This window comes from Bufo bufo, chromosome 4 (genome assembly GCF_905171765.1).
Source record: "Bufo bufo chromosome 4, aBufBuf1.1, whole genome shotgun sequence".
NCBI classification, from domain to species: Eukaryota; Metazoa; Chordata; class Amphibia; order Anura; family Bufonidae; genus Bufo; species Bufo bufo.
The window spans coordinates 576,743,243-576,770,074 of NC_053392.1; the positions used below are offsets into that span (position 1 = coordinate 576,743,243).

At 43.1% G+C, this 26,832-nt stretch overlaps 1 protein-coding gene across 2 annotated transcripts; it reads left to right on the forward strand.

Moving 5' to 3' along the window:
• KCNG3 (potassium voltage-gated channel modifier subfamily G member 3) lies at nucleotides 1-26,832 on the forward strand. 2 transcript variants are annotated; one of them, XM_040427577.1, is made up of 2 exons: nucleotides 1-1,042; nucleotides 25,714-26,832. In XM_040427577.1, exons 1-2 carry the CDS (start codon nucleotides 411-413, stop codon nucleotides 26,357-26,359), a joined length of 1,278 nt encoding a protein of 425 aa, XP_040283511.1. In that variant the 5' UTR covers nucleotides 1-410; the 3' UTR covers nucleotides 26,360-26,832. The 2 variants fall into 2 exon arrangements, with proteins under 2 accessions (XP_040283511.1, XP_040283512.1); XM_040427578.1 differs by having other exon boundaries at nucleotides 1-1,012.

Sequence of the window (26,832 nt, forward strand, 5' to 3'; positions counted from 1 at the left end):
GCAGAGCTGGTGGCTCTCAGCACTTCTCCCTCCCTTCCTCTTATATTTCCTATTCTTCAGTCACTGAGGAGTTACTTCTTGATACAACTGTGAGTGGAAGATCTTATGTTGTGTATATGTGAAGAACAAGAAGACTTCGAGAATGTGGCTAATTCACAGGACCCTTTGGGTCAAGAATTGCTTATGAACTTTTTCCTTGGTGCCTTGAGATATTCTACTCCTCTTGTGAAACATGTTGTGTAGTGTATCAATGATCTGTTTGGATCCTCCAGGGGAGACAGGCTGGAAGCAATCAGGAGGTGCAAGCAGAGCTAAAACTTTAAGGTGAGGACTAGCACAACTCCAGGCTTGTCCTTCACCTGCTCCTGGGTGGTACTGAAGGAGAGCGCCCAAACAGTGTCGCCTCAGCAATGAACTTTTCAAGGGATCCCTTTATCCTTAATGTCGGGGGTGCCAGGTATTCTTTTTCCCAGGATGTGATTAAGGATTTTCCACTGAGGAGGGTGAGCAGGCTGCACGGCTGTTCCTCTGAGAAGGATGTCTTAGAGGTTTGTGATGATTATGACCAGGAGAGAAATGAGTATTTCTTTGACAGGCATTCCGAGGCATTTGGGTTTATCATGATGTATGTCAAGTACGGCAAACTAAGGTTTGTACCCCAAATGTGTGAGCTTTCCTTCTACAATGAGATGATCTACTGGGGGCTGGAATGTTCTCAACTGGAATATTGTTGTCAAAGAAGGCTGGATGACCGTATGTCCGACACCTACACCTACATGTCTGATGAGGCCAATCCTGATGAGAAAACAGACAACGAGGACATCCAGGCTCCAGGGGAAAAGAAGTGGTTGGAGCGCATGAGGAGGACTTTTGAGGAACCCACCTCATCCTTGGCAGCCCAAATCTTGGCTGTGATATCTATTCTTTTTGTCATTGTCTCCATGGTGGTCTTATGTGCTAGCACCTTACCTGACTGGAAGACAGCAGAGAATAGGAGCATGGAAGAGCACAGGTATACAGCAAGTCTATGGGAACCTTCGGGGTACGAGAAGTCATTATCACTACTATCAGTGTCCGTCTGTCTTTGGGGGGGATCTTATTGTACTGTCATGTTACCCTTGGTAACCACTAACAATATAGTTCCCAACCTGTTGCTGTCTAGCTGTTCCGAAGCTATGACTCTCAGCATGTTGGTCTGCAACACCCGAGTCCTTTAATTGCATGCTAGGAGTTGTAGTTTTGCAACAGTCGGAGAGCCACTGGTTGAAGACATTACCCTAAAAGTGAGGGCGCAATGTGTAGATTTGCTACAGAGATAATCAATTCCATTTATCTGAATGCTAGCTACTTTTGCAGCAACCACATGGATTTCTGCAAGCTTCATTCACATGAATGGGACAGTGGCAGGAATTTACCTTAAGGGTATGGTCTGACATAGCAGCTGGGTGGTGGGTAAAAAATCATGGGAACCTGTAAGTCTGGATGGTTTTCAAATTGACCATTATTAATTGATTATTGATAGCGGGCGATCGGTTTTGCCATTTTGGGGTGTCCGTATCTGGTGTGGCAGGGGCACGGTAACCACCAGATTAGCGCTAATTTCCGGTCTGCACCTGTACTTGCTGTGGTGCAGCTTGGGAATTGGCGCTAATGTGCACGTGGATACAGCTGATCAGATTTGCAGGTCCGCGTGTTTTTTTCCGGCCACACCATGGCCCCGTCCCGGACAGCTATGTTGCACCATACCCTAGCACAAAAAAAACATTATCCAGATAGGAATCACCCGCTACGCAAGAAGTTACCGAGGGATTAGAACATATATAAACACTTGTAGACTAATCCTGATAGACCTCATTATCTGAGCGCTTCCTCCAAACCTGTGAGCACTGGGAGGGAGACCCAGCCGATTAACCCTTAGTCTGCATACTGCTGCAAACACAATAGACACAGGGCAACAGTTACAGAAGTGCATGATGCCTAGATACATTAACCAATTATATACCAGTACCTCTCCTTACTGACGTGTGCCCTATTTTTAGGGTCATAAAGTGTCATGTGAGTACGGCGACTCATCGTATGCAGCGCCTTACAATGTGAAATTGTACAGTATGTATTGAGTCCGTCCCTATTTTACATGCAGATTCTGTACATTTAGGGTCCCTAAACACATAAATTTGCATTGGCATTTTTTGGGCTGTAAAACACCAGAATATGCTTATTTCCCCCCCCCCCCCCCCCCCCCACACACCTTTTGGGACATTTTTTAGCAAGCAGTAGGACACATCTACGAAGACTAGTTTTGTGCGCCGGTCTTAGTCTCCCCCTTGCGCTGCCATAAGATTTGTCTAATTTATGATGGGGCGCATGCCGCGTCATAAATTAGGCACTTCTATGGCAGTCCTTGGGCCTGGCGAAAAAAATTAATAAATACTCCAGTCCCTGGATGGAGCTGTTTTTCATCAACATTTATGCCTGGAAATGAATGTTGGTAAATTTGCTGGGGCTGGAGTCCCTGCCCCAGCCTGGCCCCCGGCACGCCCCCCGCTCCACCTCTATCTCGTCCAACTGCCGAACACGGCCTGAAACTGGCCGTGCAACTAAATATTGTTGCACGGCCGGTTAAAAAAAGGGACTTGTGACTTAGTCCAAAAAATAGTCGCAAGTCCCGTAGTAAATGGCCTCCAGCGTATTTTCCCGTTAGCATTTTCTTCATGGTGTTCTTCCCCTATAGATGAGATGGAGTAAGAAACAACACAAAAAGAGCGAATAAAGAAAAATGTCAGGAGCAAAAAATAAATGCTTGTGTGCGCTGGGTTTTATATTTTCCATAAACCTTTAGCTGACATGTGGAATTGCCACTATTACAGCAAAAGATGCACCAAAATTCTCCAGTGCAAAAAACGACATTAAAAATGCAAAGGTGCAGAAAAGCGCCAACAAGAACCCACCCTTAGCATGCATTCACTAGTAGTGTGCCACGTTACCAATCACAATAGGGTTTTGCACGGTTTTCCAATGACGTTTATTGCTCCAATGGCTTCAGTAGTTGAAACATAGGCACTTGCTGCAGCATGGTTTTACCTGCTGTGATGGGTCACGTGGCACATGACGATGCACCCCTAGGCCACCTGTACATGGGTGCGGGTTACCCAACAGAATTTCCAAGCGGATTTTCATTTAGAATTCTCTGTGTTCACGCATCAATTCCGCGTATGTTACTTGCACATTTTGATGCGGATTTGCCCCAGTCACACCTTTGCATTGCTAAAGATGAAATCAAGACCAAAAAAACTAAAAACCCACAGAAACAAATGACACGCTGTGGATTTCCACGTGGTCAATTTCCGCGTGGAAAATATAGGCAAAGTGTGACTGAAAGAACGATCATACAGTATTTTATAAGACCGATGGTTCCTTTATTAATCCAAGAATAAAATATACAGCAGTACAGAAGGACTAGCCGACATCAGGAAGACCTACGCGTTTCGAACACTACATGCGTTCTTAGTCATGGAAAATGCAAAGTGTACATGAGATTTAGCAAGTCCGATTCACTTTGCTGCCTTTGTATTAGGGGGCATTCACATGGCCATAAGTGTTTTGTGGTCCCCAAACTGTAGGTCAACAAAGCACAGATACCTGCCGCATGCCTGCTGCATCACGCACGGAACTATTGACTTCAATGGGTCTGTGGTCCGCATGTTGCGGCCAAGTATAGGACATATGCTTCCGTCCACACAGACATGTCGCAAAAGATAGCACATGTCCGTGGATCACGGACACATTAAAGTCATTGGGTCTGCCTCGTGGTACGGTGTGTGCCGGTATCTGTGTTTTGCGGATCCATGAACCATGAACCGCAAAACACGGCAATGTGAATGCACTCTTATATCATAGTTTTTTTCTCCACGAAAATCCTTGTGGAAAAAAACGCATGTAATCTGCAATGTGTGCAGGTAGTCTTAGACATGCAAATTTAATTACAGGGGTTATCCTATGACTAATGTAAAAAATGTAAATCAGACATCATATAGGACATGATAATCTCTTTCTAACAAAGCTAGAACCAGCCCTGTACCTCACATGGGTCCAGAGATCTCCCCATTCATTGCTCTGCTAGATTTATATCAAGCTGACATGCAATTACAAAAGAATTCAGGTCCAGGTACTGGTTTGAAAACTGTAAAAAAAATTCGTGGGACAACCCCTTTAAATTAAAACTGCAATATATCTAATCACATCTTATATAGCATCCAATGCACCTATAATAGAATCCTATGGGGAAATAACTGCACGCAATTACTGTACAGTGCCGTTGGCGATACACATGGTCATTTCGTCACTGCATTGCCCTGGCCTCGATAGCTCATTTCCAATGAAGAAAATGAAAAATCTCACTCCCGTCCGTCTGTTCCTAGAAAATAGTGTAACTAATTAAAAATTATCATGTCTAACATCAGCACCAATTTTTCCGGCACATTTACATTACATTTTTTATTAATAACTTGTTCATCTATCTGCATCGTGCCATTCCTTTACCTTTCTTGACACTTAAAGGGTAACTGTCATGTTTTCATCAAAAAAATCAATTTTAGCATATGTTACTGCTGCAGCGGCATTATGCATAAAGCAATCTTTAGTTTCTTCACTTACCACTGTTTTCCTTGAGTTTTTCCCTTAGCTACGGCTGTTTAAACATTTACAATATGAGGCCGTTCTCAAGATGGCTCCTCTGCCAGTTCTCTGAGGCCAAATCTGCTTTCCCTCACTTCACATACACACTTGCTGTAGCCAGCAGCTCCCTGCCAGCCAATCAGATTGGATTACTGAGAGACACGCCTCCTCACTCTGAAGCCTAATGCAGGCATGCAGTGTGAAGGACCGCCCCTCTGTCTTCTGTTTACACTAAAGGTAAGACAGACAAGCCATAGCAACAGTCTTTTAAGGGAGCAGTGGAAAGGGACAAAGAACAATAATGAAAGCTGTTATTATAAGGTAATTACAGATCTTTTGACAATCATTGACAGACTAACTCAGGTATACATGCCTAGCTCTAATAAACTAGCAAATAAAATAAATATATGACAGTTACACTTTAAACCTCCTGCATGCTTTAACATCCGCCTGTTGGGAGTTGTACTTCGACAAGGTCTGAAGAGTCATAGGATCCATACACAGATATGGAGAAAATGGAAGATGTAGCAGTGCTGTATTTGTATATTTGAACACAGTACATCCGTACAGCACATACAGGCGGATTCAGTAAGCTAAAGAGTTAAATTCAGCTGTCTGAGGAATCCCTGCTGTCTGCTGAGGCTACCCACCCCCTGAGGAGGCTCTAAAGCCATTCATGATGCCAGAGGGATGGAATGGGGGGATACAGGCATGTATTGAACAACGAGATTATTGCTGGTGATGAATGGACGGCTATCTTCTTGTGGCAATATGTGTGTGGTATGGGTGCCTGCAGGTGGTGGTGGGGGTGTCCGAAAGGGGGCTACAGTCCTTGTCAGTCATTAACTTTAATTCTATCACAATTACCGACCACTGGAGTAATTACTGACTGTAGAGAAGACATCGGCACAGCGATTATGCTGGAAGTAATGATGCTCAGGTTATGCAGAATTTTCTTTTTATTTTGTAACTAGTTACAGGTGCTATTTACAGCAGCCTGTGCTCATTTGACGGCGGATCGGCGACACATTGACATGGGGTGGGGACCCTATTGCAGAGTCCGCTACTGATTTCTAGAAATTGGGGTCTCAAGCATTATGATTCCTCTTCACCCAGCGATCAATGTTTGAATGGAGTGGTCACGTGCCCTGCCGCATCCGAGCGTTGTAGTGACACCCAGCCATCATACATTTATTAACTGTCCTGTTATAAATATTTTTTCATGGGATAACCCTTTAAGATAGATGTAAAAATTTATATTACAGTAAAAATCCTTAAAGGGAATGTGTCATCAGAAAATTATCTATTGCTTAGATCATTTTTTTTTTAAATAATTTTTGGTGATGTTATTTTAATTTTTAATCTATATTTGAAAAAATAATAATAATAAAATGCTACAGTTTTCTCATAGGCCACTAAGCTTAATAATAGACGCCACCTCTTGTTCTGTACAGATCACTTTACTGCAGTTACCTGCTTATCTGTTATTCTAATCCTGCCTGTAATGATATCACCTCTGTGTATAGATAAGACATGATCCACCATTCACAATAGGTGATTGTCAAAGCTTATCTATTCTTTCCTTGTATGATGACCTCCGCACATGTCACAGAGCATGCCTAGAAAACTCTCCCATAGAGGTCACTGAGGTCCTCTCCTGACCATTGTGTCTATGGACCATGGGGCTGCCGTAAAGTATTCTCTTAATGCTTTCAAAATGCTGTTAAGAACAGCTCAGGCAAGATGGCCGATCCCATAATCATATTCAGAAAATAGAATAAAAGGAGATGTGTTGCTATCTGATTTTAACTGGCAGATAAAAATTTTGGTGGCACATTTCCTTTAAATCAGGTATCTGTGTGACTTCATAGGTGCTGGTTGGATATTAAAGGGAGACTGTCAGCAGTTCTGACGATGCAAAACTGCTGACAGCACTAGGTAGGTGTAGGGAGAGCAGGACAACCTTTGGTGGCGCTTTCACTGTCAGGAGTAGTGAGAATTAATACAAGTAAACAGGAGGCCGGGGCTTCACTGCATTGAGCGGCTTCCCGGCCCCTCCACCTGCCCTGAGAGACAGCTGTAGTGGTCTTCCGGTTGGATGATACAGCCGTAACTCACATCAGAGGGGGAGGAGCGTGAATTGGATTGCCCCTGAAGCGTAAATTCTGTGTGGTGTGATGCCCGCAAATTCTGGACGCCATAAACAGTGTCATAACTATAACTATCCCCATAGACAAATGCAGAGAAGTTAAACATAACAGTGCCCGATACACAGTGCCCCAGATGGTTCTGGTGCACCACATAGTAAAAACACCATGCCATGGCGGAGATTTATCAAAACTGGTGTAAAGGAAAACCGGCTTAGTTGCCCATAGCAACCAATCAGATTCCTCCTTTTATTTTTCACAGCTCCTTTGGAAAATGAAAGGTGGATTCTGATTGGTTGCTATGGGCAACTAAGCCAGTTTTCCTTCACAACAGTTTTGATAAATATCCCCTCACAGAGTAAGGGCTCATGCCCACGGCACGACATTGCTGTAATTGCCCACGGCATTGCTGTAATTGCAATGCACGGGCACGACTGTGGGGCAGCCACATGCGGATTGCGGACCCATTCACTTGAATGGGGTCTGCCATCCGCATCCGATGGTCCGCACCACAAAAAAGTAGTGCATGCACGGGCAGAAACACCACCACGCCTCCGTAGTGCTTCCGTGGGGTTCCGATCCGTGCCTCTGTTCCGCATCTCTCTAATTGCGGACCTATTGAAGTGAATGGGTCCGTGGTGCGGGGTGCACACGGCCGATGCCTGTGTATTGCGGACCCCCTGTATGCGGGCCGCAATACGGCCACGGCGGGGCAACCTAACAGTGATTATTACTCACTATTAATGGAACTTTTGTGCCTCCACAAGGTAAAAATGCCCCCTTAAAAGTAACAATGCATGCTGAGTGCCCCCTTAAAAATCTTTTATTCTCTAAATTCCTTCTTAAATGGTAAACATGTTCCTTTTAGAGGTTGTTCCCCTTTTTAGTGATTTTCAACAGACCCCACAACATGGACGGCGACCAGTCACCTATGTGGCGCATTACTGGGTCTTGTGCTGCATGGGTGACACCTGACCGCTGGAGCGCTCACATGCTCTGCGCCAAAACGGATGTTAACGCGAGGAGACCTGGGACCTGCAGAGTCGGCGGTGCAGCGATGGAGCTGCAACATAGTTGCAGGGTTCAGGTAAGAATGATTACAACCGCAGGTCTGGGGTCTGTAGAAAAGCGCTAAAAACTGAACAACCCCTTTAATGTCCCTTAAAGTATCCCTTTAAAAACTAAGAATGCCCTAAAGTCCCCCCTTAAAAAGATACAATGCCCCTAAGTTCATATACAGTATAACAATTCCCCCACACTCAGTTGCAGCCTTTATGCCCCAGAAAAAAATAAAAAACAAATGGGGTCATTTATCAAACTGGTGTAAAGTAGAACTGGCTTAGTTGCCCATAGCAACCAATCAGATTCCCTCTTTCATTTTCCAAAGGAGCTGTCAAAATGAAAGGTGGAATCTGATTGGTTGCTATGGGCTTAGTTGCCAGTTTTACTTTACACCAATTTGATAAATTACCCCCAAATTTATTTTACTCACCTCACTGGGACACTTACCTTCCTGCTTGGCCCTGGTGTACCACAGGCCACAAGCTTCAAGTTGCCTGCACCATAAAAGATGGAAAATGATAGGGCAGGTAAGCTAATGGTTCTCCCACAGAGTTCAACAGTATCAGCATCCTGCAGGCGAAGAGTGGCGCTAACCTGGGGATCGCCATGCCTCTCCTGGTTGGTGGGCCCAATGCCGTCACTCCCTCCGCACCCCCGCTAGCCATGCTGATTTGCCGAAGGTCTTGTATTGGTGGTCCTAGACTCCCTACCACTAAACTGCAGATGTTCTTCATGCCGGGCAGTTTCTAGGGGTCTGGTATTTTCAATAATCTGCCTCCTTAGTGGTCGAAACTATGCTGGATCAGACTTTTTACAGTATAAGGGCTCATGCACACGAACCTATGTATTTTGCGGTCCACAAGAAACAGATCCGCCAAAAATACGGATGACGTCTGTGTGCATTCTGTATTTTGCGGAACGGAACAGTTGGGCAATAATAGGACAGTCCTATCCTTGTCCATAATGTGGACAATAATAGGACATGGTCTACATCTTTGCGGAACGGACATATACGGAAACGGAGTGCACAGGGAGTCATTTACGTTTTTTTTGCGGATCCATTGAAATGAATTGGACACGGAAACAAAATACGTTCGTGTGCATGAGCCCAAACACGTATAATAATGATACAATAATAAAAACAAGATGGAAAACGGCACAGAATACATAATAACACAGAGAGGTTCAAAATCGCAAAAAAAAACACTGAGGATACGAGAATGAAGGAACAGGAAAGTGGTCCTGCACCCCTCCCCCACCCATAAACAGTGATTCTCGTAAATGTAATTACCCGGCACTTCTCACCAGACAGATTTAGGACATGAGTCTAAAGTTTGCGGTGCATGCCTCTCGCTCTCTACCGTACATCGTGTACCGCGCTTTACAGTCAAGGATAATTATTGCTCCAGCAACAAGACGAACTGCGACTCAGGGACATTGTCACATTTTTTTTTTTTTTTTTTTTTTTATAGAGACCCAAATAATCTTCCAGTGGCCCCTCTCTGCCGATGTGTCAGTCAGCACAGAGTTACTGTATGGCGGCGCACACAGTCAGGGTCTTGTCGTAACATTATACACCCTGGGCAGACCAGCCGTATTGATTTTCCTATAAGAGATCTGTGTTAACTATCAGGACACTGAGCGATATCGATCCGAGCAGTATGGCCTACAACAACGTAAATGTGTCAGAAAAATAGAAAGCTGCAAGTACTCAGAGTATATAACAGCATGTATGGAGGAAAATAGCCGCCAGTCTTAATGAACCCCCTCTTCCTAACTTCGGCGGATCAACTGCCGCTTCTAAATGTAAGACAGCTTCTGAGATGTCTTACATTTAGACCTTTTTCTACTCCTGAAACAGGTGTAGAAAATGGTAAATGAGATGGGCCTCTGGATAGGTCATCAGTATGAGATCCGTTAGGGTCCAAAACCCAGAACCCTCACCGATCAGCTGTTTGAGAAGGTACTGGTGCTCGCAGTAGCGCCTCTCTAGCTTTTCCTAGGCCATTCATCAGTCACATGGCCTAGGCACAGCGGTATTCTTCCAGACGATTCTCGTCATATTTGCCAGGTTGTGGCCTGATCTCCACTGGTCCCTGTTACAGTTACCCTGGGTTCAGACCTGAGCGTTCTGAAAGGAGCGCTCTGTATGCGCGATTGTACGGGCGTTCACAATCGCTCATACAGAGATAAGCGAACGCCCATTGTCGCGCGTTCCCGAAAGTCTATGTACGGGAACGCGCGACAAAACGCCCCAAAGAAGCTCAAGAACTTGTTTGAGCATCGGGCGTTTTACAGCGCGATCGTATGCGCTGTAAAACGCCCAGGTGAGAACCATTCCCATAGGGAAGCATTGGTTTCTCCTTGTTGAGCGTTTTACAGCGCGTAGGAACGCGCTGTAAAACGCTCAGGTGTGAACTTAGGGTCAATGGGGCCGAATAGAGACTTTTAAGCTTCCGGCAATGCTGTAATGCAGTGAGATCCGGCAGTCTGCTCCCTGACGGAACAGCCTGAAGTATTCCTAGCGCTAACAGGCCCTGAGAATATGGCGCAAGCGCAGAGGCTTCCTCTTCGGGAGAGGCGACTGTTCATGCTCTGCTACCCTCGTTGCTGCTCGTACTTCTACCTACGAAATTCACCAGGTTTCCGGGATGGACAGTGGACAGATGTCACTTCTGCTGTGGACAGGAGCGGAACTATTACCTCTCCTTAGTGCAAGCGTAAAACTCTTGACTACACCTCAGCTGCACATGGGCAGGGAGATTACAATTAGGTATATTACAAACTTTCTTCTACAGGAGAGTTAGGGTACTTTCACACTAGCGGCAAGGAACTCCGGCAGGCTGTTCCGGCGGATGAACAGCCTGTCGGATCCGTGCTGCCGCTAGTGCATGCGTGCCCCCGGACTACCGCTCCGGCCCCATTGACTATAATGGAGGTGGGCCGGAGTTCCGGCAAACATGTCGAGAGGCGGCCGGAATAAAAATACGACATGTAGAGAGAGTGGCCGGCAGGCCTGTCTCATTCACCATTTTCTACACCTGGTTTAGGTGTAGAAAAAGGTCTAAATGTAAGATGGCTCGGAAGCACGAAACAGCAGGTTAAAAAAATGTGTACCTGTGACGGATACCTCTGATGGATGTGGCCTCCTCACCATATACCAAGCACAGCGCCGTACATTGTATAGTATAGGTATTGCAGGCGCAATCACTTGATTGGGACTGAGCTGCAAATAAGCCATGTGACCAATGAAGGTGATGTCACTGGCTGATTCTTCTTGTCCGCACCAAAAAACGCACCAAAAAACATGATAAATAGTGTCGATTTATGTGCTTTTTTTGTGCGGATTTCATATGGATTTTCTGCACATAAATCTGTACCATGTGCACCCACCCTAAAGCTTTTTGTGGCATACTGCAAATTGACAATTACCTCGGACAAACCCTTTTAGGATGAGTACATCGGTATACTGTGAATTCAAAGAAACTATAAGGCCCCTTTCACACGAGCGAGTTTTCAGCGTGGATGCGATGCGTGAGTTGAACGCATTGCACCCGCACTGAATCCTGACCCATTCATTTCTATGGGGCTGTTCACATGAGCGGTGATTTTCACGCATCACTTGTGCGTTGCGTGAAAATCGCAGCATGCTCCTCTTTGTGCGCTTTTCACGTAACGCAGGCCCCATAGAAATGAATGGGGTTGCGTGAAAATCGCAAGCATCCGCAAGCAAGTGCGGATGCGGTGCGATTTTCACGCACGGTTGCTAGGTTGCAATTGGGATGGGGACCCGATCATTATTATTTCCCCTTATTACATGGTTATAAGAGAAAATAATAGCATTCTGAATACAGAATGCTAAGTAAAATAGGGCTGGAGGGGTTAAAAAAAAATTAAAAATAATTTAACTCACCTTAATCCACTTGCTCGCGCAGGCGGCATCTCTTCTGTCTTTATCTGTGAGCAATAGGACCTTTGATGACGTCACTACGCTCATCACATGATCCATCACCATGGTGATGGATCATGTGATGGACCATGTGATGAACGCAGTGACGTCATCAAAGGTCCTATTGCTCACAGATGAAGACAGAAGAGAAGCCGGCTGCGCGAACAAGTGGATTAAGGTGAGTTAAATTATTTTTTTTTAAATTTTAACCCCTCCAGCCCTATTTTGCTATGCATTCTGTATTCAGAATGCTATTATTTTCCCTTATAACCATGTTATAAGGGAAAATAATTACATCTACACAACCTTGAACCCAAACCTGAACTTCTGTAAAGAAGTTCGGGTCTGGGTACCACAGTCGGTTTTTTATCACGCGCGCGCAAAACACATTGCACCCGCGCGATAAAAACGGAACATCGGAACGCAATCGCAGTCAAAACTGACTGCAATTGCGTTCCTACTCGCGCGGGTTTGCCGCAATGCACCGGGACGCATCCGGACCTAATCCGGACACGCCCGTGTGAAAGAGGCCTAAGGCCTCTTGCACACGACCGTATGTATTTTGCGGTCCGCAAAAAACGGATCCGCAAAAAAAACGGATGACGTCTGTGTGCATTCCGTATTTTGTGGAACAGGACAGCTGGCCCCTAATAAAAAAGTACTATCCTTGTCCGTAATTTGGACAATAATAGGACATGTTCTATTTTTTTGCGGAACGGAAATACGGACATACGGAAACAGAATGCACACAGATAAACTTCCATTTTTTTTGCGGACCCATTGAAATGAATGGTTCCATATACGGTTTGAAAAATAAACAGAATGGACACGGAAAGAAAATTTGTTCTTGTGTAAGAGGCCTAACTCTGCACTTTAGCTTCTGTCTTCCAGACACCTCTGACTGTGCCTTCTCAGTGTTTGTAGGACTTAGGCCTTATGCACACGACCGTATGTATTTTGTGGCCCGCAAAAAAAGGATACGCAAAAAATACGGATGACGTGTGCATTCTGTATTTTGCGGAACGGAACAGCTGGCCCCTAATAGAACAGTGCTATCCTTGTCCGTAATGTGGACAATAATAGGACAAGTTCTATTTTTTTTTTGCGGAACGGAAATACGGACATACGGAAACGGAATGCACACGGAGTAACTTTCGTTTTTTTGCGGACCCATTAAAATGAATGGTTCCGTATACAGTCCGCAAAAAAAACGGAACGGACACGGAAAGAAAATACGTTCGTGTGCATGAGACCTTACACTGGAGAATGCTTGCTTTGTATTCATTGTAGAGGACGATTTGATTCCTCGAAGCTTTACATACCAGCCATGCTTGTTGAGCACCTAAAGGGAGACTTCTCCACCCCACAGAGCACTTCTAAAAAGAAGATCCATCACCTCCATGCATACTACAGCACAGCAGCAGGTCCTAGAGCGGGAGGTGGTGATGTCACTAGCTGAAGTAACAGGCTGCGCTGTCATGAGTAGTGACAGGCTGGGAGCGCGGGGCCTGGAAGACTCCTAGTGAAAACAAAAAGCGTCACTTCAAAATTTATTAGCAGCACCTGACTGTCGTCGTCCTCTTGTCTACCACTTTTAAAACAGTTTGTATAACGGAGGTTCTGGCTGTGCAGGCTCTTGTAATGTGAACGATTCAGACCCGCAGCACATTGCACTGCTGCTTGGCTTTACAAAGCTTGGCAAATGTATGGGCAGTGATCTGTAATTGCCACCAAGTTATCAGATAATGTCGGTTTTAATTTTCAAGAACAATGCCACTCTTTTCCACAGGTTGTGTCTGGTATTGCAGCTAATCCACGTTCAAGTGAATGAGACTGAGATGCAATACCAAATTCAACCCAAAGGTGGTGATGGTTGCAGAAAAGCAGTCATTTGTTTCTAATTTATGACAACCCCTTTAAAAGGGTTCTTTAGGATTAGAAAAACGTGGCTGCTGTTTTCCAAAAACAGCCCCACCTCTGTCCCCATGGGTTGTGCCTGGTACTACAGCTCAGCTAAATTGAAGTGAATGGGGCTGAGCTGTAATACCACACACAACCTGTGGACAAGTGTGGTGCTGTTTTTGGAAGAAAGTAGCCATTTTATTTCTAGTCCTGGACAACCCCTTTAACTGTTTTGCATATAACAGCTCTATACATATTCTGCAGGGCTTGGGGAATATTGAAAAAAAATCTAATTCTTCTCAAGGGTTTGAGGAGAGGGCACCATTAGGTACACAATATTCATTTCGCCCAATGGGCCTGCAGCGAGTAGAGGGTAGGAGTGGTAGTGGCCCTAATGAGGTGTTGTGTCACAGTGTACTCCCTCAGGCTGTTGCTCCCTGGGGATCGGTGCAGTGGAAAGGTGATTTAAAAAGTCAGACCAGAAGTAAAAGTATAATAGTCTCTCTTTACGTGCAAAATATATCTTGTGGTACATCCAGCTATAGAAGGTACAAAGTGCAGTTTCGGTCACCAGGTGATGAAATATGGTGGCAGGTTAGGTGGCAATTGAATGGCACTAGCGTATAGGTGTCCATGGTATGACACAGGCCTGGTGTTTCACTGGCCTGGAAAGGTCCAAGTGATGGCTGTCTGAACCGTAGTCCCTCACCTGGCGCAGGGTCTGTAAAGCTGTGATTTTGCTGATCGCTCTGCTGTATAGGCGCACTGAAGCTTTTTTGGAAGCAGTGTTCTTGATTCTGATACTTCTGTAGGTCTCATAGGAGAACTGGTTACAGTCCCATGCAGTAGTAGCTTTGGCATGTGCTTCCTATCTCATCTCTGTCTAGATGCAAACTCCACCTCCTGGCAGGAAGTAAGACCAGCCCACTCCTACCAAGAGGGGAGGAACAGGGTGGTTTTTAGCCTATAGACAAGGCGATCTGAAAAAGCGTGAAAAATCATCAAGAGCTCCAGCATGCTGCATTTTTGAAAAGAAGCAGGAAAGACAAAAATGTCGCCTAAGGAATGTAAACATCAGTAGTAAAAAAAAAAAAAAAAAAAAACATTTGTGTGTCTTGCATTTCATATTTCCCATAGATCTTCATCTAACATCTGGAAATGGCTGCAAAAAAAATATTCTGTGTATACGTGGTCTAAATCAGTGCTCCTCATCCTTATTACCATGGGGAACCCCGGCAGAAATATTTCCAATAATAAGGAACACTACCAGGGAATTCTGGTTGGAAATTATTACTCTAACGTTTCATAGGTAGGTTTACAGGCGGTCCATTTACCATCATAGCAATACTATTAATATTGTATTAAATGGAAAACCCAGCACTGCTACATCTGCATAACATAGATACCAATTGGTCAACGGCAGGGCTCACACTATACACAATGGATGTTGGAGGGTGCACTATTTGTTTGGGAACCCAAACCCAAACATTCAAAGTTGAAATAATATAAATAAATAAATAAATAAGATAGGCACTCCTCCTTCTGGTATGTAAGCAAGATTATACAAATTTATTCAAACAAATGAGAAATAAAAAACAAAAAAAGTTAAAAAGGTTAAAAAATATAATTAATCTTTAGATAATTCATTTTTAGATAATCAACCCCACAATTAAATACTAGGGATGAGTGAATCGACTTTGGATGAAACATCCAAAGTCGATTCGCATAATACTTCGTTTGAATACTGTATGGAGCGTATTAGAATGTATTGGCTCCGATGAGCCGAAGTTATTACTCTGCAAAGTCTCAAAGTCATAAATCAATTTCTACTGTAAAAAACAATTTCCCAAACTCGGGTTCGGTTCCAACGTACCACTTGGAACCGAACCCCAGTTCGGGAAATGTTTTTTTTACAGTAGAAATTGATTTATGAAGTTATTACACGAAGCCTCGTGAGACTTTGTGAAGTAATAACTTCGGCTCATCGGAGCCAATACATTCTAATACTGTACGGAGCTCCTGCTCCGTACAGGATTAGAACAAAGTTTTATGCAAATTCCTATTAAATACAATACATTACGGTACTTTGTTTCTCGCAATATGCCGCTTAGCATGTGTAGCCCAAAAAAGAAATAAATCACAGTAGTATAGACATGACCAGTATCGCTGTAGTTAATAATCAAACTCCATGATTATCTGTTCCGCAATCTATATATAGAGATAAATAAATGTTTTGGGAAAAGCACTCAGTGTCTTGAGACTGAAGCGATATAAGAAAGTTGATAAATATTGAGCTCCATTATCTCAGTTCATCATTGATAGACAACAGAGTGACGAGCGATGTTAATAAATTGTAGAGAAATCAGTACCGCTTGCTTTATCAACCTATTATACGAGGCTTACAGGGCTGTGCACTTACCCCTGTGTCACGGTGCGCTCGAGGCGGAGGCGGCCGGGGCGCGCTCGCATCATCAGCGCGCCCAGCGTCGACCGTTCCCATGGTAACCGCAATGGGGCTGAGTGCCGAGCTGCTCACTCGGCGCTCGGCTGTATTAGAACTCAGGAGTCGTGTGACGCTGGCCACAGATTGCCTGTTATTGAGGTCCTTCCTGCGATTACTTTACTGGTTTACTGTTCTCCTGGTCGTGTTTGACTTCCGTCCGTCTTATCCCTTGGTCTTGGCGTTCCCTCCTGGTTCTGACTTCGGCTTCCTCCTGACGATCCTCTGCTTGCTCCTCTGGTACCTTGCTGCTCTCCAGGTTTTGACTCGGCTCGTTTGACAGCTTTTTGTGTGTTTTGTCCGTCTTCCCTGCACTTCTCCACTCCTAGTTGAGGGTTTGTCGACCAGTTGTTCCTTGTCACTAGGACTTGCGAGGCAAGTAGGCAGGGACAGGGGTGCAGGTTGAACTCAGTGGTCACTTCCCCGCCCCCTGTGTGTGTGACACCCTGCCTTTGTATATCGTCTTTGAATGTGGTTGCAAGCGACATCGATGGCACTCCATATTCGGCCCTCAGCGTTCTGCTGTGTGAGCACGTGTCAAACCACGTGTTTCTTTCTCCTGCTGCTCGTCAAATAGATACTCAGTTTCAAAAGTCAATAGTGCGGCGCTTCACAAGCCAATTAGGCTACTTTCACATTAGCGTTTTTTGCGGATCCTTCATGGATCTGCAAAAACGCTTCCATTACCATAATACAACCGCATGCATCCGTCATGAACGGATGCGGTTGTATTATGTCTTCTATAGCCATGACCGTCATGAACTCCATCGAAAGTCAATTGGGGACGGATCCGTTTTCTATTGTGTCAGAGAAAACGGATCCGTCCCCATTGGCTTATATTGTGTGCTCCGCACCACATGGCGGACAGAAAAACGCTGCAGGCAGCGTTTTGGTGTCCGCCTCCAGAGCGGAATGGTGACTATATGGAGGCAAACTGATGCATTCTGAGCGGATCCTTTCCATTCAGAATGTATTAGGGCAAAACTGATCTGTTTTGGACCGCTTGTGAGATCCCTGAACGGATCTCTCAAACGGAAAGCCAAAACGCCAGTGTGAAAGTAGCCTTACTTGAAAGGAAAAAATGACTTTCTGTAGATGAATGTCGATAGTCCAACAACTTTTGTATTCATGTGACATATAATGGCAAACGCGTTTTGAAACTCCGGCTCCTTCTTCAATGGCTGTATGTCACATCAAACACTTATTTATACAGTTTTTTCATTTATAAAATCAGGACTGGAATCTGCATAACATGCACTGAATATGCAAGGAGGATAAGCAACTCATTAGATATGTATGATCGCACGGGTCTCATGGACTGTGGTCGTAACTGCAATATAGTTATAAGTGATAGGCTTCCCTATGTGATTAAAACTATGAATGTAAGGCTTAGTTCACATGCACCTAAATTCCAACATTTTGTTCCATCAAATCCCATTGAATATAATGAGGTCTGTTGGGTTTCCGGCATGAATAGCGGAATTCTCTGGAAAAAATACTGCTGCGTGGAACAGATTTCACAGATGTCCCAGAATCTGTGGTGGAGGCTCCTACCAGAACCTTCACCACCGATATGAACCTAGCCTTAGGGATTAGGCTGTACGCATATCTGTGTTGGAGGTTCTGTTAGGGACCTCTTTCACAGATCTTGTGAAAAATATCAGACAAAATGACGGACATCATGACGAAAACCAGACAGACCTGATAAAAGTCAGTTAGGTCTGTTGGGTGTCTTTGGTCTTCATCATGTGATGGATCGTTTTTTGGCTTGCATGTTGTTTTTAAGTTCCTATAATGGTGGAAAGAAGGCTGTACATGTGACGACCTTACACTGGGTGATGCCCTGTGTGCTACCTTTTGTTGGTGCCCCCCCCCTTATGATTTACCGTCATACAGTGAACAAATAGTTATAACATACATTGCCTAATCATCAGCCTCAAGGGCCATAGAGTGGCCTAAATAACAATTCTATACTGCAAAAACAACAGTGTCCAATGGCAGGCTACTAGATGAGCCAATCGATTTGTATGAATTGATTCATTCATCGCAATGAGTTCTCTGAGGGTCTGTCCCCGATGCTGATGAAACACCCCCACCTGGTGCTTGCTTGACGTCTCACCCAACCCTGACAATCTCGCACCTGCACCGCTGCTCTGGGTAGTGAAGCAAATGCAAAGGCTCAGTGACTGTGCATGCGCCTATAAACTTCTGGGCAGTGGCGCATGAACAGTCACTGCTCCGGAAGCAGAAGCAGAGCCTCTGCTCTTGGTGCTTGGAACAGGTGGAAGATTGTCGGAGGTTGGGCGAGATGTCTGGCTCCTGTCCATCAAGCAGTAGTGGAGGCTTCATTAGCAACAGGGACAGCTCCTCGAAGGTGAAGAACTCATTATGATAAATGATTCTGTGAGACAACACCTTTAAAGGGGTTATCCCATGAATAATGTAAAAAATGAAAATCAGACATCATATAGTCCATGACAACTAGGAATGAGCCTTAATTCGTACTGTAAAAACCCATTTCCCGAACTCGGATTTGGTTCCAAGGTACTACTTGGAACTGAACCCGAGTTCTGGAAATGTTTTTTTACAGTACAAATTAATGTATGAAGTTATTATTATTATGAAGCAATAACTTCAATACATTCGAATACTGTACGGAGCTCCTGCTACGTACAGTATTGGAGCAAAGTTTTATGAGAATCGACTTTAGATGTTTCATCCGAAGTCGATTCGCTCATCCCTAATGACAACCTCTTTCTAACAAAGCTAGAACCAGTCCTGTACCTCACATGGATCCAAAGATCTCCCCATTCATTACTCCAATTGTTCTGCTAGAGCTATATCAAGCTGACAGCTTAAGGGGCGTGTTCTTTCTCAGGGGGTGTGTCTTTCTTCTGTAGCGCTCTCCCTATCACAGCTCCGAAGGAAGTTGAAGGATGAAACTGAGCATGTGCGGCCATCCTAGTTAGTAGGACAGAGAATAAAAACAAACAGCAGGTGGCGCTATACAGATACATTTTATTGAGTAACTTTGTACCTGTACTAAATGTTTAATTACATGCCATTATACAAATAATCAGATCCAAATGCTGGTTTGAAAAATGTAGATTTTTTTATTTTTTTTTGGGACAACCTCTTTAAGTATCAATCTAAGGAACATGATGCTGTTTGCTTAGCAAACTGTCCTAATTCACTTTTAGAATGGTGCACTATGAAAATTGCGTAGGCGCAATACTTGAATAGAGTAGCCTGCTACATCTGTACTTTGCTAAGTAGGAGTGTACAAAAAAAGAATTGTCCTGCGTTATGGGGATCCGAAAATAGGGGTTTTATTCAAACATAAATCCACAACCATACAAGTAGCCAAAAGACAGTCCAGACAATGCTTACGCTTTTCAGACGCACACGTGTCCTTATTCATAGCTTACTTTTTGTATAATGTAGTTCATTCAGAAGCAAAGTCCGAGCAGAAAGATCCTTGAAGCATGTGGATGAGGTGGCTATGAGCAATATTCGCTAAGTAGTAGGGCCACACATTGCTCCAGTAAATACCGCCATACGATTGTCAAATAATATGGACATACAGTGACCAAATCAAAGCTCCCAATATAGAGTAATCTAATAGTAATAGTGCTATACAATCACTAAATAATACTGCTATACAATTCGTCTTGTGGTTATTGCAGCACAGGTCGCGCACCCCAAAAGCCGACACTCGCTGTCCATGTGTTGTAATTAGAGATGAGCGAACTTCTTAAAACTTCGATTCGGCTTCTTCGACGAATTTCCCAAAGAAATTTACTTTGTGATGAATTAATTCGTCACAAAGCACATTCCATTGTGGGTAGTGGGCGCAATGAGGGGGAATGTCGATTGCGCTGCTCCCCGTCATTGAACCCCTGAGATGCCGTGTTCATCACTGAGATGACTATCGAGGACTGTCAGGGGTTAATCTGTTAAAAAAATAATAATACTCACCTTATCTATTTGACCGCGAAGAACCTGCTGTGGCCGTCTTGCTTAAAGATCCAGCTTGAAATCTCACGCAGTGCGTGATAAAGTCATCATACTGGCCGGTGTGGTGACATCATACGTCACTGTGCACGAGATTTTAAGCGGGATCTTTAATTGATAAGGCCAAGGAGGACTCTTCGCGTGCAAATGGATGAGGTGAGTATGAATTTTTACCATGAAGCATGTGCAAATTCGGCTTCGCGGCAAATCGAATTTTCCCTGAAATTCAGTCAACACTAGTTGTAATGATGACAGGGTCTATTTCAGGAATTTTCAGCAAAATGTATTCCTTTGGCTCCTGCCAGACAGAACACAATGCAGGAATACTATGACGAGCACATGCTATCTGCAGTATTTCAAGACATTACTGTTTCTGCCGTCCCTATAAATAGACCTGCCGTGCCTGATGCTGCTCAGTCCAGCCTAGGTTTTAAATACAATTCTATAGGGACATGAGCTTATATCAGGGATCTCCGCAGAGCACTGGTAATTGGAATGGCATCAACTATTACAGTTCCCAGTATGAGTGCACCATAAACTATGTAAGACCTGCAGCTCAGATAGTGGACAACCAGAGCTGCTGGATTAGTACTCAGGGACCATTACTAGGATTAGTTGCAATTTACACAATTTATACTAGTTACATTATTGTACATAGGAGCAGAATTATAGTAGTTATATTCTTGTACATACAAGCAGTATTATAGTAGTTAGATTCTTGTACATAAGAGACAGTATTAGAGTGGTTATATTTTTGTATAGGGGCAGTATTATAGTAGGCATATGCATGTAAATAGGAGGCAGTATTATAGTAGTTATAATCTTGTACACAGAGGACAGTATTATAGTAGTTGTATTCTTGTACATAGGGGACAGTATTGTAGTAACATAGAAACATGTGTCGGCAGATAAGAACCATTTGGCCCATCTAGTCTGCCCAATATACTGAATACTATGGATAGCCCCTGGCCCTATCTTATATGAAGGATAGCCTTATGCCTATCCCATGCATGCTTAAACTCCTCCACTGTATTTGCAGCTACCACTTCTGCAGGAAGGCTATTCCATGCATCCACTACTCTCTCAGTAAAGTAATACTTCCTGATATTGCTTTTAAACCTTTGCCCCTCTAATTTAAAACTATGTCCTCTTGTAGCTTCTTCTTTTGAATATTCTCTCCTCTTTTACCTTGTTGATTCCCTTTATGTATTTAGCAGTTTCTATCATATCCCCTCTGTCTCGTCTTTCTTCCAAGCTTTACATGTTAAGGTCCTTTAACCTTTCCTGGTAAGTTTTATCCTGCAATCCATGTACCAGTAGTTCTATTCTTGTACATAGGAGCAGTATTATAGTAGTTATAATCTTGTATATAGGAGCATTATTACAGTAGTTCTATTCTTGTACATAGGAGCAGTATTATAGTAGTTATATCCTTGTAAATAAAAGGCAATATTACAGTAGTTATATTCTTGTACATAGGGACAGTATTATAGTAGTTATATACTTGTACATAAGGGACAGTACTACAGTGGTTATATTTTTGTATAGGGGCAGTATTATAGTAGTTATATTCTTGTCCATAGAGGAGAAGTCATAGTAGTTGTATTCCGAGTATAATCTTGATCATAGAGACCAGCAGTGTAGTGCATTGTAAAGATAATAAACTTCACTTATCTGACAAACAGTAGAATGGTTTTGGAAACTTACAACCACTGAGACAGAAATATGCTGTTGTTATTGTTCTTCCTCAATGATTGTTGAAGCTCATAAAAAGTGAATCGACCAGCAGGTGGTAAAAAGTGGATGCTCAGTTGGTCCAAAATCTAAACTGTTAATGATTAAAGATTTGCCAGATATCCAAGTAAAGATGAAAGTCCAGTAGAAAATGATTTTCCTATAATGTAAAATATAAAACTTTTTAAACTAAGATAAACATGTTGGTAAATCTGTTAAGTTTTTTTTTTTATCATAATGGAGGTTTCTCTTTAGCTGACCTAAATATAAAAACTGAATAGATGAAATAGAACTTGGATATATTAGTGGGAAATATAGCAACAACTATAGTAGCAGCCTAGTAATTAGCGACAGGCAGCTGCCGCCAAGGCAAATTAAAGTGCATGGTGCATTGAAAGTGGAGTAGTTGTATATTATGAGAATATATTCTTGTCTCTATAGAAACCATACATGGAGTATTGCAGGCCTGGAAAAATCTTAGTTGTATAGATCACTCCACATTAGATGCAATTTAAAGGGAACCTGTCATGTTCACCATGGTGTTTGAGCTGAAGGCAGCGTGTTATAGAGCAGGAGGAGCTGAGCAAATGGATATGTAGTTTTGTGGGAAAAGATTCAGTATAACTTGTAATTTATCTATTTAAATATATGCCCATTCTATGCTTTGAAGTCCAGGAGGCGGTCCTATCAGTGATTGACAGCTTTCCCTCTATGACTATGCATACAGAGACAGCTGTCAATCACTGATAGCTCCGCCTCCTGGACTTTAAAGCCCAGAATGAGCAGGAATTTAACTGTATAAACACAAGTTTTACTGAATATTTTCCCACAAGACTAAATATTATTCTGCTCATCTCCTCCTGCTCTAGAACATGCTGCCTTCAGCTCAAACACCATGTTCAACATGACAGGTTTCCTTTAAGGCACAGGAGAGGCTGTGTACTGTGCCCTATGCAGCTGCATGCATGTCACAGGTACTTAGCCCATATCAGCCAACTACAGGGCAACAGCCTTACGCCTTTTACAGAAAGAAGAATACACAAGTTTACCGCTTGGATTGTTATTAAGATCTATGCACGTTCTTCTTCCTAATATTTTATTATTCAGAAACTTACAAAGCAAACCTCATATATACCAGTGACATGTCACCAGTTTTACCCTTTCAGCCTTCTATACACTGGAAAACATGAGCTGGTGAAGGTACTTAATTCTTGGAATAAAATTGTTCTAAATGACCCATACGTGCAGTCAGCCAACAAAAGATATAACCTGAGGGAACATCATCTATTATTGTCATTACATGCTAGGTTCTGCCTGACTTCTGGCTTATGATGACCTCACAATTCTTTCGACCTAATTTATTCGCACACTGTGGTAGTTCTAACGGTCATATGTGCCTACGGAAAAGGTCTGAAATTTCTAATAGTTGGATAGTGGAAAGAAAAGGAAGAAAGCTCTCATAAAATATATAAAATGTCATAGTTCAGTCTTCACTTCAACTTCACAAGAAATAAACCGCCATTAGAAATAACAGACAGCTACCGCACAACAGCCCAGAGCTTCAGCCCAGTCTACGGGAAGGCCAGAGAACCTTGTCTAACAATCTCCGTATTAACCAAAGCTTATGTGTTTATATAAATGACATCCCTCGACCTATGATGAAAAACCTAGCGGTGGAAGAACTGGCAGAATGTCTTTGCCCTTTTCTAAAAGACTTCAGTAAGACTTTACCTTGAAGGCCTTTAACCTTTTCATAGCTTTTCAGCAGAAAGATATAAACATTCAACCTTTCCCGGTACTTAGCATTATTCTAGAAAATATCAAATTGTGGATGACATGTCTTGTATACTATAGTAAAAGGGATAAATCTATTTATTAAATCGTATTGTTAACTTGAAACTTTTTTTTTTTTTTTTTTTACATATTTAGCATTGAAACTTGGTGGTAGATTTTATTTTAGCTATTTACCACATGATATGGATTATAACTGAAAGCATTGGCCTGCAATGCATTACATAGTACCCTGTTCATTTGAAAGGCCGGCCTGTAATGATGCAGAGAATATTTATGGCCAGCTGCATAATAGACGATTGTTTTAGGGAGGGTTTTCAGAAACTGAAGTCAAAGCCATCGGTTGATTGCTAGGCCAGATCTGTAGTAAAAACAGTTTGTCTGGGTGAGAAACCCCATTAAAAAGGTTTTCCGGGACTTAGATGTTGATGACCTACCGTATTCTCAGGATAGGTCTTTAATATTAGATCACGGGGGCTCGCGAGACTTCGGGAATAACTGACTTCACTTTGTCGGAGGCTGAACATTTTAATGCTGTACGGAGGACAAATGGCACGTTTAAAATTCACCAAACTATTTTGGCACTAACAGATAGAAATTGTGCTTCAATGATAAAAAATCTAGAGCGCTGTATTCTTGCAGCACAAAATAGTGCCTGCATTATATATATTTAGTTCTTTATTTCTTTATTTGGCATTAATGACAGCTAAGCTTATCCCAGAGGTGTCCACCCAGCTTCCACTGTCCCCGACTCAGAAGACTGTTCTGCTCTCGGCGGTCGGCAGTTAGAGCGGGTTAATGGGGGAGAGGACTTCCGTCATCACATCACATCTCGCGGCATTACCAGCATATAGCTGGCAGACTGCCGGGTAGGAGCAACACTACAGAAGCCATCACATCACAGCTAGGAGCAGCGCTAGGAGCAGCGCTTCTACAAACATTGCGAGAAGTGATGTGATGACAGAAGTCATCAAATCTCGTGGTATTATTAGTGTAGAGCGGGCAATCGGCAAATGCTCTGGCAGTGGGGCAGGGAGCCTGGGGCCATATGAAATGATCCCTCGGGCCATATGTGGCCCGCGGGCCGGAGGTTCCCCACCCCTGCCATAAAGCATTAATCCGAATATTTGAGGGAAGTGACTTCAGATTTAGGATCCGAAGCTCGCTTTGCTAATCCCTCGTGGGAACCCCTAGTGGTGGCACCACGAGTGATCAGACACTTATACCTTATCCTTTAATTGTTAATTCTGTGAAAACCCCTTTAATGCCCATATAAAAATCCAGTGATGTCAGGGTAACAAATATCTCTGAGTCGTATATTTCTACTTAGTCTTAAAGGGGTTGTGTCGCAAACCATATTCTAAAAACCAGAACCTGGATCTGAATACTTTAGCATTTACATGTAATAAAAAAATTTTGTATAGCCAGTAAGCCATTCAATAAAATGCATCTATATAGCGCCACCTGCTGTTTGTTGTTTTTCTTATTTTTTTGGTGTCCATTTCACTAAGCTGGTCGCACATGCTCAGTTTAAATTTTCAGTTCTTCACTTCTTCTGTTAGAAGCTGTGGCAGTTACAGGGAGCAGGAAGCACACACCCCCTGAGCTGCCAGGCTGAAGATAATCTAGCAGAGCAATTGGAGCAGTGAATTTGGAGATATCTGGTCCCATGTGCGGTACAGGGCTGGTTCTAGTTTTGTTAGAAAGATATTGTCATGTGTTTGATTTTCATTTTTTACATCAATCATGGCACAACCCCTTTAATTTAGTCTCTTAAATTAAAAAAGTCTAATGTAATGCATGTGTTCCTATATTTACATCATTTCAGTTCTGCGTACGTAAATTGTGGAGTTAAAAGCGGACCATTTTTATTACAGCAAAGGACGCCCTTTTAAATATCATTATGAAAATAAATTATTCAACATGTTTTCTTTCCGCAGGATAATTGAAGCTGTCTGCATTGGCTGGTTCACGGCAGAGTGCATCGTCAGGTTCATTGTCTCCAAGAATAAGTGTGAGTTTGTGAAAAGGCCCTTAAATATCATTGACCTGCTGGCTATCAGTCCTTATTACATCTCAGTTCTGATGACCCTTTTCACGGGGGAAAACCCTCAGTTGCAGAGAGCTGGGGTGACACTTAGGGTCTTGAGGATGATGAGAATTTTTTGGGTAATAAAACTTGCGAGACACTTTATCGGCCTCCAGACTCTTGGCCTCACTTTAAAACGCTGCTACCGGGAGATGGTCATGTTGCTGGTGTTTATCTGCGTTGCGATGGCAATTTTTGGAGCACTTTCTCAGCTGCTAGAGCATGGCTTGGACCTTGAAATAAAAAACGAGGACTACTCAAGCATACCGGCAGCCTGCTGGTGGGTGATTATTTCCATGACCACCGTAGGCTACGGAGACATGTATCCTATAACTGTTCCTGGCAGAATACTTGGAGGAGTTTGCGTGGTCAGCGGCATTGTCCTCCTTGCATTGCCGATAACATTCATATATCACAGTTTTGTACAGTGTTATCATGAACTCAAGTATAAGTCTGCCAGGTATGGCAGAACCTTATCTAACGAGTACATAAATTAATACATGCCAGAGCTTTGTTATATAGATATTTATTTTGTTATTTAATATTATCCAGGGCTACATGAACTTGTGTTAAGATATAATGCAGTAATCCCTGCCTCTGTGCTGCCTAACGCCTAGACAACATGGCACCTGTCCTGTCTATTATATATCATTCATTTTTGTTTTTGCTTTTTCATATGGAAAAGAGTGTAAAGATGTATTAACAGGGGGGCTGACCCTTTCATTAGTATTTTTCTTGGGTTTTCACCAGTTTTGATCCAAGAATCACCACATTCTCCTTTTGATATATTCAGGTTTGGTCCAAGAAGCACAACGTTAGTGGTTTTTCATTTAAATCTAAGTCAAGACCTCTTAGGCTACTTTCAGACTAGCATTTTTGCTGGTTCCATCATGGATCAGCAAAAATGCTTCCGTTCTGATAATACAACCATCTGCATCCGTTATCAACAGATCCGGTTGTATTATCTTTA